This window comes from Trachemys scripta, chromosome 2 (genome assembly GCF_013100865.1).
Source record: "Trachemys scripta elegans isolate TJP31775 chromosome 2, CAS_Tse_1.0, whole genome shotgun sequence".
Classification (NCBI taxonomy): Eukaryota; Metazoa; Chordata; order Testudines; family Emydidae; genus Trachemys; species Trachemys scripta.
Genome location: NC_048299.1, coordinates 244302143 through 244314378, shown reverse-complemented (window position 1 = coordinate 244314378; position 12236 = coordinate 244302143). Strand labels below are relative to the sequence as shown.

At 44.4% G+C, this 12236-nt stretch overlaps 1 protein-coding gene across 8 annotated transcripts in view; it reads right to left on the bottom strand.

The window, feature by feature from the left end:
* VPS13B (vacuolar protein sorting 13 homolog B) overlaps positions 1 to 8359 on the bottom strand; it is a 948921-nt gene extending 940562 nt beyond the window's left edge. For 6 of the 8 annotated variants that reach the window (XR_004644784.1, XM_034763372.1, XM_034763367.1 and 3 more), the window contains exons 1-2: positions 8228 to 8359; positions 6393 to 6570 (exon numbers count right to left, since the gene is read on the bottom strand). Coding sequence is in view for 7 of the 8 variants with exons in the window: in XM_034763372.1 (XP_034619263.1) it covers positions 6393 to 6539 (147 nt within the window). In the remaining variant the exon portion in view is untranslated. Of the gene's footprint in view, positions 1 to 6392; positions 6571 to 7456; positions 7609 to 8209 lie in introns of those variants that run through there. The other 2 variants (XM_034763370.1, XM_034763368.1) reach the window with 2 other exon arrangements.
* Between the last annotated feature and the right edge of the window lie 3877 nt (positions 8360 to 12236).

The following is a 12236-nucleotide window of genomic DNA, read 5'->3' as shown; positions in this document are numbered from 1 at the left end:
TAAGACCAATATTTACCAGATAACCGGTTAATATTTTACATCCCTACTTTCAATACTTCTAATGATTTGAAAATACACAACAAATTTAAAACAAACATTATTTTAACTTCTAAGGGCAGATTTACCAATATACCAGAGAAGCACAAAGCAGTCAGAGTATATTGACCAGTTAAGTGAGGTTTACTGCTGCTTTGCATTGCCAAAACAGCATAAAACTATCAAAATGTAAGGTGAATCTGTCCCTTACTTTGCAATTGACTTATTGATTTATACAGCTGTCTCACTTAGACCAGCAATATGAGAAAGAGGTAGAAGCAGTACAGCCCCAAAGTCCCATTGCTTGTATGCGATTAGAGATCACTCTGCATTTCTGCTTCAGTTCCCCAGCAATGCTACTTTGAACACAGCTGAGAGTCCTTTAAGCACAGACACCCAAACATAATTCAGCCACTGAACCTTTAAACAGCAGTGCAACTAGAATAATCTATAAAGGACAGTCTTTTTGTTCTGTGTTTGTACAGTGCCTAGCATAGAGGGGGTCCTGGTCCACCTGTAGAGCTCCTAGGTGCAATGGTAATACCCTCTACCCCGATATAACGCGACCCGATATAACACAGGTTCGCATACAACACGGTAAAGCTCTGACACGCTGCTCTGAGCAGCGTGTTAAAGGTGCCGGGCCGGGGCAAATTTGGGGGCCCCGCAGTCCCAGAGTGGCCCGGAGGATTAGCGGGGGGCCGGGAGCAGCCCACTCCGCTTCCCTCATCCCGGCCCCAGCCATGTCGCTCAGGGGAGGCGGCTTGGGGGAAGGGATCCCCTGCACTCACCAGCGGTCGCAGAAGCGGAGCAGCCCGGCCCCAGCCCGCTCCACTCCGTCAGCTCCCAGCCGCGTTGCTCCGCTTCCCACCGCAGGTGAGTGCAGGACCTTGCCCCAGCCCCAGCCGTGTCGGGGGGGGGGGGGGGGGGGGGGGAGGAGAAAGCGGAGCGGGCTGGGACCGCATCACTCCGCTTTCCACCGCAGGTGAGTGTGGGGGGGCGTCCTTTCTCCAACCTCCCTGCACTCACCAGCAGCAGGAAGCGGAGCAGCCCAGCCCCAGACCACTCTACTCCGCCAGCTCCCAGCTGCGGCACTCCACTTCCCACTGCGGATGAGTACGGGGGGGCGTCCTTTCCCCAACCTCCCCGCACTCACCGGCGGCGGAAAGCGGAGCGCTGCAGCTGGGAGGTGGCGGAGTGGAGCGGGCTGGGGCCGCGTTGCTCCGCTTCCCGCCGCTGCCAGTGAGTGCCTGTCAGGGGTCGGAGTAGTCAGGGGACAGGGAGCAGGGGGGTTGGGTAGGGGGTGGGATCCTGGGGGTGATTAGGGACAGGGGTCTCTGGAGGGGGCGGTCAGGGAACAAGGAACAGGGGGGGCCAAAGCAAGTTTGATATAACGTAGTCTCACCTATAACTCCCGAGGACCGCGTTATATCAGGGTAGAGGTGTACAAATAATAATAATACCAGAGAGAATGCCTGACATGTACCCTGTCTCCCTCACACTACTGACTCATTCAACCAATAGAAACATTGCATGCAAGACAGCTGTAAAGGGAAAGATTATGATTTGTTGAGTTTCTTCTGATACCACAATGCTGCCCCACCCTTAAAAGTTACCTGAGCTATTGATTTCTATAGTGCCTATAGTAATACAAAATAGTTAATAACTTAATTTCAACACAAAAATTTTTCCACTATAATCTATGTACAATATTTCAATTAATTTTAATTATATAAAAATTTTGAAGAGTCTCCATTATTCCATTCAAGATCATTTGGAAAAGGAAAAGACTTACGTTCAAAGTTTCTTAAAGGACCACATTTTAATTAACTTTCAACTCCAAAGATCTACTTGTAAATTCTGAGAAAATTCATTCTGTACTCAAAGAGTGGGTGCTGCCATTTTTATAAGGATGCATGTATTTTTCATACCTAACAAAAATGCTGAACCTTTCCTTTAAGTGAAAAATAGTACTCCGGCTTAACTATACAGTTGCAAGCAGTGCCTGCATAATAAAAAAAAAAAAAAAAAAATACATGCGCTCTTCAGATAAATTGAACTGAAGTTAAATTTCATTTATAAGCACTTATTAGCATTATTTACATAAAATTCTGCAAATTATTTTTAAAAAAAAACTTTAGGAGGGTGGCCTGATAGCCCGGCAGACTGAAAAACTCTCTTTGGGCTTGATCTAAGCCTTCCTGGAAGTCAATGGGAATCTTTCAACTGAGTTCAGTGAGTACTGGCTCCAACCTAGCATGAACAGAATAGATTCAGCACATTTCCTCTAGTTGCTTTTGCAGTGTACCTCCATCCCAGCTTGGAGTGCCTTCCTCTAGAACAGTGGTTCTCAAACTTTTTCTTTCGCAGACCACTTGAAAATTGCTGAAGGTCTTGGCATACCACTTAATGATCTTTCCAAATGTTGTTTGTATCGTTAGCTAACTATTGTAAAGCACTTTGGATAAAAGTGCTATATTAAAAAAACTAAATAATAATTAACATGTTTTTCTACAAATAAAAGCACACAACTCATATTTTAATATCAGTAGTCTCTCCCCTGCTGTGGCAGCCACTGAGCTGGGGCTGGGAAGGAGGGGGGTCTCTCCCCGGCAGCCGCAGCCCTGGAGCTGGAGCAAGTCGCCTCTTTTTCTGGCCGCCACAGCCCTGCACATCCCAAATTCCCCTCCACCCCCTCTTTTCACCCACTGCCGCCCCCACCTACCTCCTATTTCCTCCACCTCACCGCACTATCCCCTCCCACCCACTTCCTATTCCCCCCAAGGCCACCATCTCATCTTACATATGCATCTTCTCCATGGTCCAGGCATCTAATTAGTGGAGCCATGCCTGAACGGCTCCACTAATTACGTGGGCGGCCCTTCAGTCTCTCATGTACGGCTGCCCAGGTGTGCACCTTAGAAGGAACTATCCGCGGACCACCTGAATGAAGCTCCCAGACCACTGGTGGTCTGCGGACCACAGTTTGAGAACCTCTGCTCTATAAGGCAGAATGTAGTCCATCTTCAATTCCCATTCACTCTCTGAATTCTGATGAGGCTGCCAACCAGAGTGTCAGTTATAGTTATTGTTTTAATGAGGGCCCCTACCCATGTAAAATTAAACTAAGAGCACCAGGTCACTCATTTCACGTAGACTAACAGGTGTCAAAATACTTGCTTTTGTTGAACTAAATTTTGCTTTCAGATATATATCCACAACTCTCAAGTCAATAAGAGTTGCATGTAAATATCTGAGGCAACATTAGGTCCTATAAGTAAAATGACAATAGACTCCATTGTTTCCCATAGATATATACATATACCAAATATTAAACTCAATACTTACATGAATTTTCTACATCATAGTATCTGAGCATTTCGCAGACAATAATTAATGTCTCCTCACAACACTGCTTCTTACTATGATTATCCCATTCTACCAGTGGAGAATTGAGGCACATACAGATTAAGGACCCAGTCTTGAGAAAACATATACAAGGGAGCAATTTTGCACATGTAAGTAGTCTCACTAAGCTCAATGAGATTTGCAGATGCAAATGTTTGCAGGATGGGGGCCTACATAACTTGCCCACAGTCAAAAAGAAAGTTTATGGCAGAGCCATTAAATGAACCCAAATATGGATCACCAGAAAACTATGCTTTCTTTCCTAGATTCAAGGGATTCTATTCCAATCCAACTACTTCAAAAAACATGTCCACTTACTATACTTAGTAAAAGTAATTATGTTATGGCAGGAATCACCAGATGGGATTGTTAAGCATAGTGTTACAAGTACACCTCTACCCCGATATAACGCAACCCGATATAACATGAATTCAGATATAACACGGTAAAGCAGCGCTCCGGGGTGGGGGGGGCTGCGCACTCCAGCAGATCAAAGCAAGTTCGATATAATGCGGTTTCACCTATAATGCAGTAAGATTTTTTGGCTCCCGAGGACAGCGTTATATCGGGGTAGGGGTGTACATTAGAACCGCCTCACTGAGTCAGTCCAACAGTCCATCTAGCCCAGCATCTTGCCCTCTGACAGAGGCCAATACCAGGTGCCCCAGGGAAATAAACAGAACAGGCAATCAAGTGGTTCATCCTATCATCCATTCCCAGCTTCTGGCAAACAGAGGCTAGGGACATTTAGAGTATAATGTAGTATCCCTGCCCATCCTGGTTAATAGCCATTGACATACCTATCCTCCTGGAACTTAACTAGTTCTTTTTTTAAGTCTTTTCTTAGGCTTGATGTACACTACCGACTTATGTCAGTATAACTATGTCGGTCAGGGGGTTGGAAAATTCACACCCTTGAGGGATGCCATTATACCAGCTGAACTCCATAGACAGCGCTATGTCAACAGGAGGATTTCTCCCATTGACATAGCTACCACCTCTCCGGGAAGTGAAGTACCTACACCTAGAAGCTCTCCCATCGATGCAGGTAGCATCTTCACTAAACGCTACAGAGGTGCAAGGAGTCTTTGAAGAAATGCTGTTTTGTTAGTTTTGTGATGCAGTTTCCTTTTGAGGGAACTGTAGAAAGCAACAAGATGTTTTGCTCTCTGCCTTAATTTAACTGAAGTAAATCCTAGGAACCAGGCAGTTTGTGGGCTGAGATTCCTGAAGGAGCGGATTGCCTATATGCTGTTTGTGAATGCACCTGCTCAAGGACTAAAGTATATGGTGTAAATAAAAACAAGTTACCCAAAGAAAATACCCGTTGTCCACACTATCAATTTCTCCTTCAAAAGAAAACTGACCTACAAGGCTCTATCACTCACTGGAGAGGCAATACGAGTAGTCATCAAAGTGGGATACTTTCCAAGGAGAAAGCTAGTGAGCTGGTATTGCTGCTGAACCAAAATGGAACAAATAGCTGAGACACTAGCAGAAATCAAAGCACGCCAGAAGAAATTAAAAGACGACCTAACATAGTTTCTGGAAACTTCTCAGAAAGAAGTGAGGGATAGCCCAAAGGCAGAGATCTAACATAATCAGCTGGAAACAAAACCTCTGTTGATTAAGAAGACATGAAGGGTCAGGACAGATTTTGAAACCCAGCTACAAAACGCCTAGTCTGTGCTAGCAAAGTGGATTGAACAGGTGACCACTGACATAATTACCATGGACCAAAAAGTTTTTCAGGAAATAGAAATAATCAGAAAGCTTTGGCCAACACAGAACTTGCTAATAAAGCTGAGATGCAGCAAGGACTTCAAGGACTGAAAAACTGCTTTGCGAAAAAACTCAGGAGGGTGCAGACAAACTTAGAAGTCAGCCACTGCCATAGGAATCAAGCCAGAATTTAGGTAAAACTGGAGATTTCCAGTCTATTTGTATCCTACAGGAACTCTGATGAGGAAGAAAAATGTTCAGAGGCTAAAATAAATCAGAAGTCCCACTATCATTGAGGAAAAACCTTCCTGGAAGACTTTCTTAGTTCATTTTACCATACCCCAAATGAATGGTTGGTGATATGAACAGAAGAGTGTTTGGGGATGAGGGTGTTCTCGCTGCTAGCTTGAATGGTGCTGTAAAACTTAAACCACAAAAAGAGAAACTGAGTTGGTACAAGCCTCTGATATGAAGTTTGGAGCCAGCCATCAATATGACCTGCCAGGGCTCAGCAAAGGGGTGGAAGAGACCCCATATGAACTGACAAATGCCCTGAGAAAATTAGATATGCCAGAAACAACAGATACAAGTAAGGATACCCAGCTGGACTTGGACTTGCAAACTGAGATCACCAAAAGGGATCAGACACTTGGTGAGGGAGAAGAATTTGCTACAGAACTAGTCTTTCCATGCACAGCCCAGCAGAAAGAGGAAAGCTGCTACTGAAGAAGTTGGAAGCTTTCTGCAATGAGTCCCGTAAGTTAAAATCTGCATCTAAATGATTAAAAGGAGGATTTTAATTTGATTCACAACATTTTGAATGGTTTTAAATATCATTAAATTCAGTTGGTAAAATAAAAGATTGGTAATATTTTTTTAGAGGGAGAAGCAGTTCAGTGAAGTGCTGGTACTGTGAAATAACTGATCACTGAAAGATTGGATATGCTCATAAAGAGACGGCTGTCTCTTCAAGTACAGTGATTTGCAGAAATGCAAATGTTCCCTGTTCATCCACTAGAACAGGGGATGTGGGATTCCCAAAGCAGCTGACCAACAGGGGGGGGGGGAAGCTCCAAAGAGGTCTAGATGGGAACAAAACAGATAGCAAAAATAATAATGATTGTAAGTGAATACTGATATACAGATAGTATCTTGAACATTTTACTGAACTTATTATAAACTGAGCCACATACACAGTAGCTAACATACCTGTTATGTTAACATACCTGTTCAAGTACATCCAGCTTCAATTCAAGTTTGCTAAGAACCACATCTCCTCCCCATAGTGACAGCTGTAGATCTGAGGGCTTCAAGTTCTTAATGTAGCGATTCACATAACTCATTAAAATAGGAGTCACGTAGGACTCTAGCATTGTGGAAGATTTCTGGATTATACACCAAGCACTTAAAAAAAAAAAAATCAGTAAGAGATCACATTAAAAATTAGCAGCATTAGTTAATGCAATGTATGGAAATGTGAAAATTTATTTCAAGTTTTGCTTACTAAACAGGGGTTATACATACTTAAAGAAAACATTTGAGACTCAAAATGTACATATATTAAATATTTGTGTTCATGAATTTCCAACCTATTTGCATTAGAACCGGTAGTGAGCTTGTACAATATATAAAAAATAAAGCAGCAGGACAGCATGCTTGCCATATCCTTACATAAAACTTAACAGGAAAATAGTAATCTCTGGATCTACACAAATCCTGCCAATTTATAAACTCACCTTTTGCTAATGCCAACAGACAGATTAGAACATTGGCTCGGACTGAACTGGCACCAATCTTATAATGCGTTCTGAACAATTTTTAGATATCAAGAGTGAAGTTCTATTTCCTACCACTCTTGGCAAACCAAAGTACTAATTGCATTTGGCACAGCACAGTTTCTGACACAAATAGTCACAAGACATGCACATCTTATTTTCATGACTGTCCAGCATATAATGCAATCTTATATTAGCCCACTTCAGTACTACACAAATCCTATAAATAGGCTTGGCATAATTTGATTTTTATTTCTTTTATAATTTTGATGGACAATATTGGTTTATCTTTAAACATTTTTCTCAACTGTTATGTATTTAAATTTTCACAGTAGTACAAAATTATGGGGGGGGGTGAGTTAGAATAATTATTTAATGAAAAGTAGACATTCAAATTCAAAGAGTTAAAGCTTTATAAACCTTAAATTACAAATTCTCAACATCACATGTGAAACATACAAAGTAAACATCCTTAAACCAAACTCTAATAAATTCTCAAGCAGCATTTTTCTTACTTTGCCTGTTTATAAATTTCTATTATTATGGAAGGAAATTTTTTGTAGGTTTGTCTACTGTGAAATTAACATTTCCTGACATTTACCAATAAAAATCTACCGGTAATCATTCCACACCTATATCAGGACATTCACCCCTCACTACCACCTGCCTTCAAAGCTTCCACCCTCACTATCACCCCTCACCCCTAGCTGCCCCCAACCCTCCCACACTCACCCCCATATACCCACAACCCTCCCACTCACCCCCATCATCGCCAGCCCGCAGCCCTTCCACACTCCTGCCCCTCACCCCTCCCTGCTTTCACCACCCACCCGCGCCTCTGCCTGCTCCCAACCCTCCCACTTGCCCCTCACCATCCCCTACCCCTCACCCTGACAACCGCCAACCCTCCCGCTCCTCACCGCTGACTGACCCTAACCCCCCCCCCTTGGGTAATGGTAAAAGGTGCAGGGGTAAAGGCCCCCCCAGGAAGAGATGGGGGTAGTTGTGCGGGGGGGTAAAAGCCCCCACCCCTCCCACACTACCCCACCCCCGCCTGGTCCCAACCCGCCACACACACACTCACGCCCCCAGCCCCGCACTCGCCACTACCGGCCACCAACCAACCCCTTCACGCTACTACCGCCCCGCCACACGCCCCACCTGCCCAACACCCACCCCCAGCACTCTCCCCGCCCCTAACGCGGTCCCCAGGGCCCTCTCCCCGCCGACCCCGGCAGCCGGTCTCCTGAGCCCCGTCCCAGGCTAACCTGCCCGCAGCGCCTCACCGTGACAGCTGGCAGCCGCGGCCGTTACCGCTCGGCCGGGCAGTTCCGGGTTCCCCGGTTGGTGTCCTCCCCTCACGCGCCCCCCGCGCGTTCTCGGCGCAGGCTCGGTCGCGCTGCCCGGCCGGAAGGATCGGGCGGTGACACCGAGAGGCGGGAACGCTGCGCGGGCCTCGCCTGGCCTCGGGGCAGCAGCTGCGTGTTGGGGGCTCAGTGCCGCGGGGGAAGACGATCGCTAGGACAGGAGGTTAAATGGGGCCGGGGTAAAATCCCCCGGGGTGGAGATGGGGGGTAATTGTGCCTGGATAAAAGCCCGCGCCCCCCGTCCACACATGGAGAAGGTAGTACTATAACTTGGGATGGGGCTCTTATTTAACCCCGTTGTAGGCCGAGCCTGTTCATTTCTATGAGCCTTGTCAGGAGAGAGGGGTCTGTACAGTAGCAGCAGGGCCCAACTGAAGGGAGAAAGAAGCCAGACACCCTTGGGCAGAAGCAAAGAGGGATGGACCTGCTGTGAGAGGGACAGGGTTTGCAACTGCTGAGTCTCCCCATGGCCATGTGGTGAATGAGACTGGAAATCTCGCCCTAGGACACACAAGAAAAATCTTCCCTTCCAGGAGTTGCACTCTGCTGACCTCCACCATGAGGGAAGAGAACTGGGGGTACGGGGGGATCCTCCTTTTTCCACCCCACTGTGTAATTTATTTAAAATACAGTAATTTTATTTATGAAATACAGATAATTGAAGTAACCAGCCTCAGTTTTATGTATGATATGTAATAGATTCATTTTAAATTGTGGACTAAACAGTGATAATTTTACTGTAATTTTTAAGAATGGGGCAGTATTGAAACTACAGTACCAGTACAGCATTATATTCACACTTTGCTGAGGGTCTTACACTCAATTCAAAGGCATTTCTTTGTTTGTCTGTCCCTTCATAACATAACTTTTGAACACTACATCTGATCAATTGCAACGTTTTAGGGAATATTCTAGGCCTCAATGACGTGAACCCTTTTCATCTTCATGAAAATTGGAAAACAAGAAAAGGAGTATGAGGAATGTAGAGTCCCTGCATCTGGTTAGCAGAGCCAGCAGTTTCAGCTGCTTCTAAATTGTCTATAAATCAAAAAACCAGTTGATAGCAGCCATTAACACCTTCCAGCATAACAATACTATCCTCTCAGCTCTGCCCATCCCAATACAATTTTAAAAAGCTGACACACTGATTGACCTAGCTCACAGAAAGAAAAGAAATAAAAATAGGAAGGGTAGAAGGCACATTGAGCCCCTGCCATAAGAGGAAGAATGAGGGATCCTTATATGGGGGAATTATGGGGCATACATAGCCCTGACATAGGGTGTAGGGGGAGAATAGAGGAAAATGGTATGGGGGGACAACAATGAGACACAGTCCCTGGCATGTGGCAAAAGTGGGGAATAGGAAGGGGGACACAAAGTTCCTATGTGATGGAGTGGGGAATGGAGGTCACACAGAGCCCCTGCTTGGGTTAGGGTGTTGTAGGGTGTCCCTGATATAGAGGGAGAGGGGAGGATGGCACACGGAGTGGGGAATGGAGGAATGCAAGGAGCTCCTGGTGTGCAAATTGATCAACAAAGTGAAAGCAACAAAGTGACTAGTCACATGCGCATCTACTAGTTAAAGACGTCACTGGACTGAAGCACTCAGGGACTTAAATCAACTATACAAAAACTATCTGAACTTTGCATCCCAAGTAAGGGGAAAAAAATGATTAGGAAAGGCTCCAGCCAGAGCTGGATGAATCATTACCTCAAAAAGATTATTAAGAGTATGTAGAAAGCTATAGGGAACGGAAAGGGAGATTGATCAGCAAAGAAAGCTACATATCGGAGGTTAGAAAATGTAGAAATAAAGTGAGAATTACTAAAAGTCATGATGAATTGCTCTTGCCAAGGAAATTAAAATATGAGGTTTTTAGTTATGTAATTGACAATAAGGAAGGATGAGGTTGGGTTGCTGTGCACTGTGGATGAGAAGGAGATTAAAGTTAATCTAGATGTGGCCCAAAAATTAACTCAGTATTTTGCCTCATTTTTCAATAAGGATGATAATGTGAAATATTGGCATGAGGGCAGGACGACTTATGGAAATGAGTGTACAAAAATGGAAATTACCACATCTATGGAAGAAAAACTTAAAAGAGCTCAAATCGGGTGGCCAGATTATTTCCATCCTAGCATACTGAAAGAACTGATACAAGAGATTGCTAGTCCAGTAGCAAGGATTTTTAATAAACCAGTCTATTCAGGGGTAGTACTCTATCACTGGAGAATAGCTAAAGTTGTACTTATATTTAAGAAAGGGGGAAAAAGTGATCTGGGCAATTACAGACCCATTAGTCTGACCTCAGTAATATGCAAATATTTAGAACAAATTGTGAAAGAAAGAATAATTAAATTCATAGATGTAAAAGATTTGTAATGCAATGGATTTACAAAAGGTAAATCATACCAGACTGATCTGATTTCCTTTTTGAGAAAATAACTGATTTTTTTAGATAAGGGAAATATAGTAAATCTAATATATGTGGACTTCATGGAAGCATTTGACATGGTACCACCTAGGAAACGATTAGTTAGAAAAGATGGGTATGAGTATAAGAATTGTAAGGTGGATAAAGAACTGGCTAAAGGGGAGAAGGCCTTGGGTTGTATTGAAAGGTGAATTACTGGACTGGAGGAAAGTTACCGGTGGAGATTGGTCTTGGGACCAGTCTTATTCAATATTTTTATTAATGGAACAAAAAGTAGGAGTGTGGTAATGAAATTTAGTACATGATATAAAGTTGGCGGGCATGGTCATTACAGAGAAGGACTGGATATTATATAGGAATAGCTAGGTGAACTTGAAGCCTGGAGTAACAGAAATAGGATGAAATTTACTACATTTAGAAATAGTACAAAATGCAAGGTCATGCACTTTGGGTCTAATAATAAAATTTCTGCTACAAGTTGGAAGTGACAAAGGAGAGAGTCCTTGCTGTGTTTTTTGATCATAGTCATTCTATGTGCCACCAGTGTGATGTGGCTGTGAAAAAGGCAAATATGATCCTAGGATGAATCAGGCAAGGCATTTCCAGTAGAGATAGACAAGTATTAATGCCATTATACAAAGCACTGGTAAGAGCTCATTTGGAATATTGTATATAATTCTGGTCACCCATATTCATGAAAGATTAATTCAGACTGGAGCAGGTGCAGAGGAGAGCTTCTAGGATGATCTGGGAATAGAGGGCCTATCTTAGGAGAGGAGACTGGAAAAGCTTGTCCTGTTTACCCTCTCAAAACGAAGGTTGAGAGGGGTCATGACTGTTGTCTATAAATACATTGGGGGTTAACACCAGAGAGCACGAAGAGCTATTTAAGCTAAAGCAGGGTTTCTCAAACTTAATTGCACCGCGACCCCCTTCTGACAACAAAAATTACTACATGACCCCAGGAGGGTAGCCTGAGCCTGCCCGAGCCTAAGGACTTCAGCCGCAGGCAGAGGGCCTGTAACCTGAGCCCCATCACCGAGGACTGAAGCCCTTGGGCTTCGGCTTTGGCCCCAAACGGTAGAGCTTGGGCTTCAGCCCTGGGCCCCAGCAAGTCTAAGCCAGCCCTGGTAACCCCATTAAAATGGGGGCACGACCCACTTTGAGGTCCTGAACCACAGTTTGAGAACCACTGAGCTAAAGTAAAAACAATGAGGAATCCTTGTGATACCTTAGAGACTAATACAATTATTTGGGCATAAGAGAGTGTTGCCACAAGAAGAGACAGTTATTCACCTTGTGCAGTAACTGAGGTTCTTCAAGATGTGTGTCCCCATGAGTGCTCCACTTTAGGTGTTTGTGCACCCCTGCGCTCATAGTCGGAGACTTTTGGTAGCAGTGCACGGTTGGGTTGCACATGCGTGGTCCCTGTCTCACGCTGTTCCAGACGGTTAACTGATGCTGTGCGACCAACCCCCACGCCGTTTCTTCTC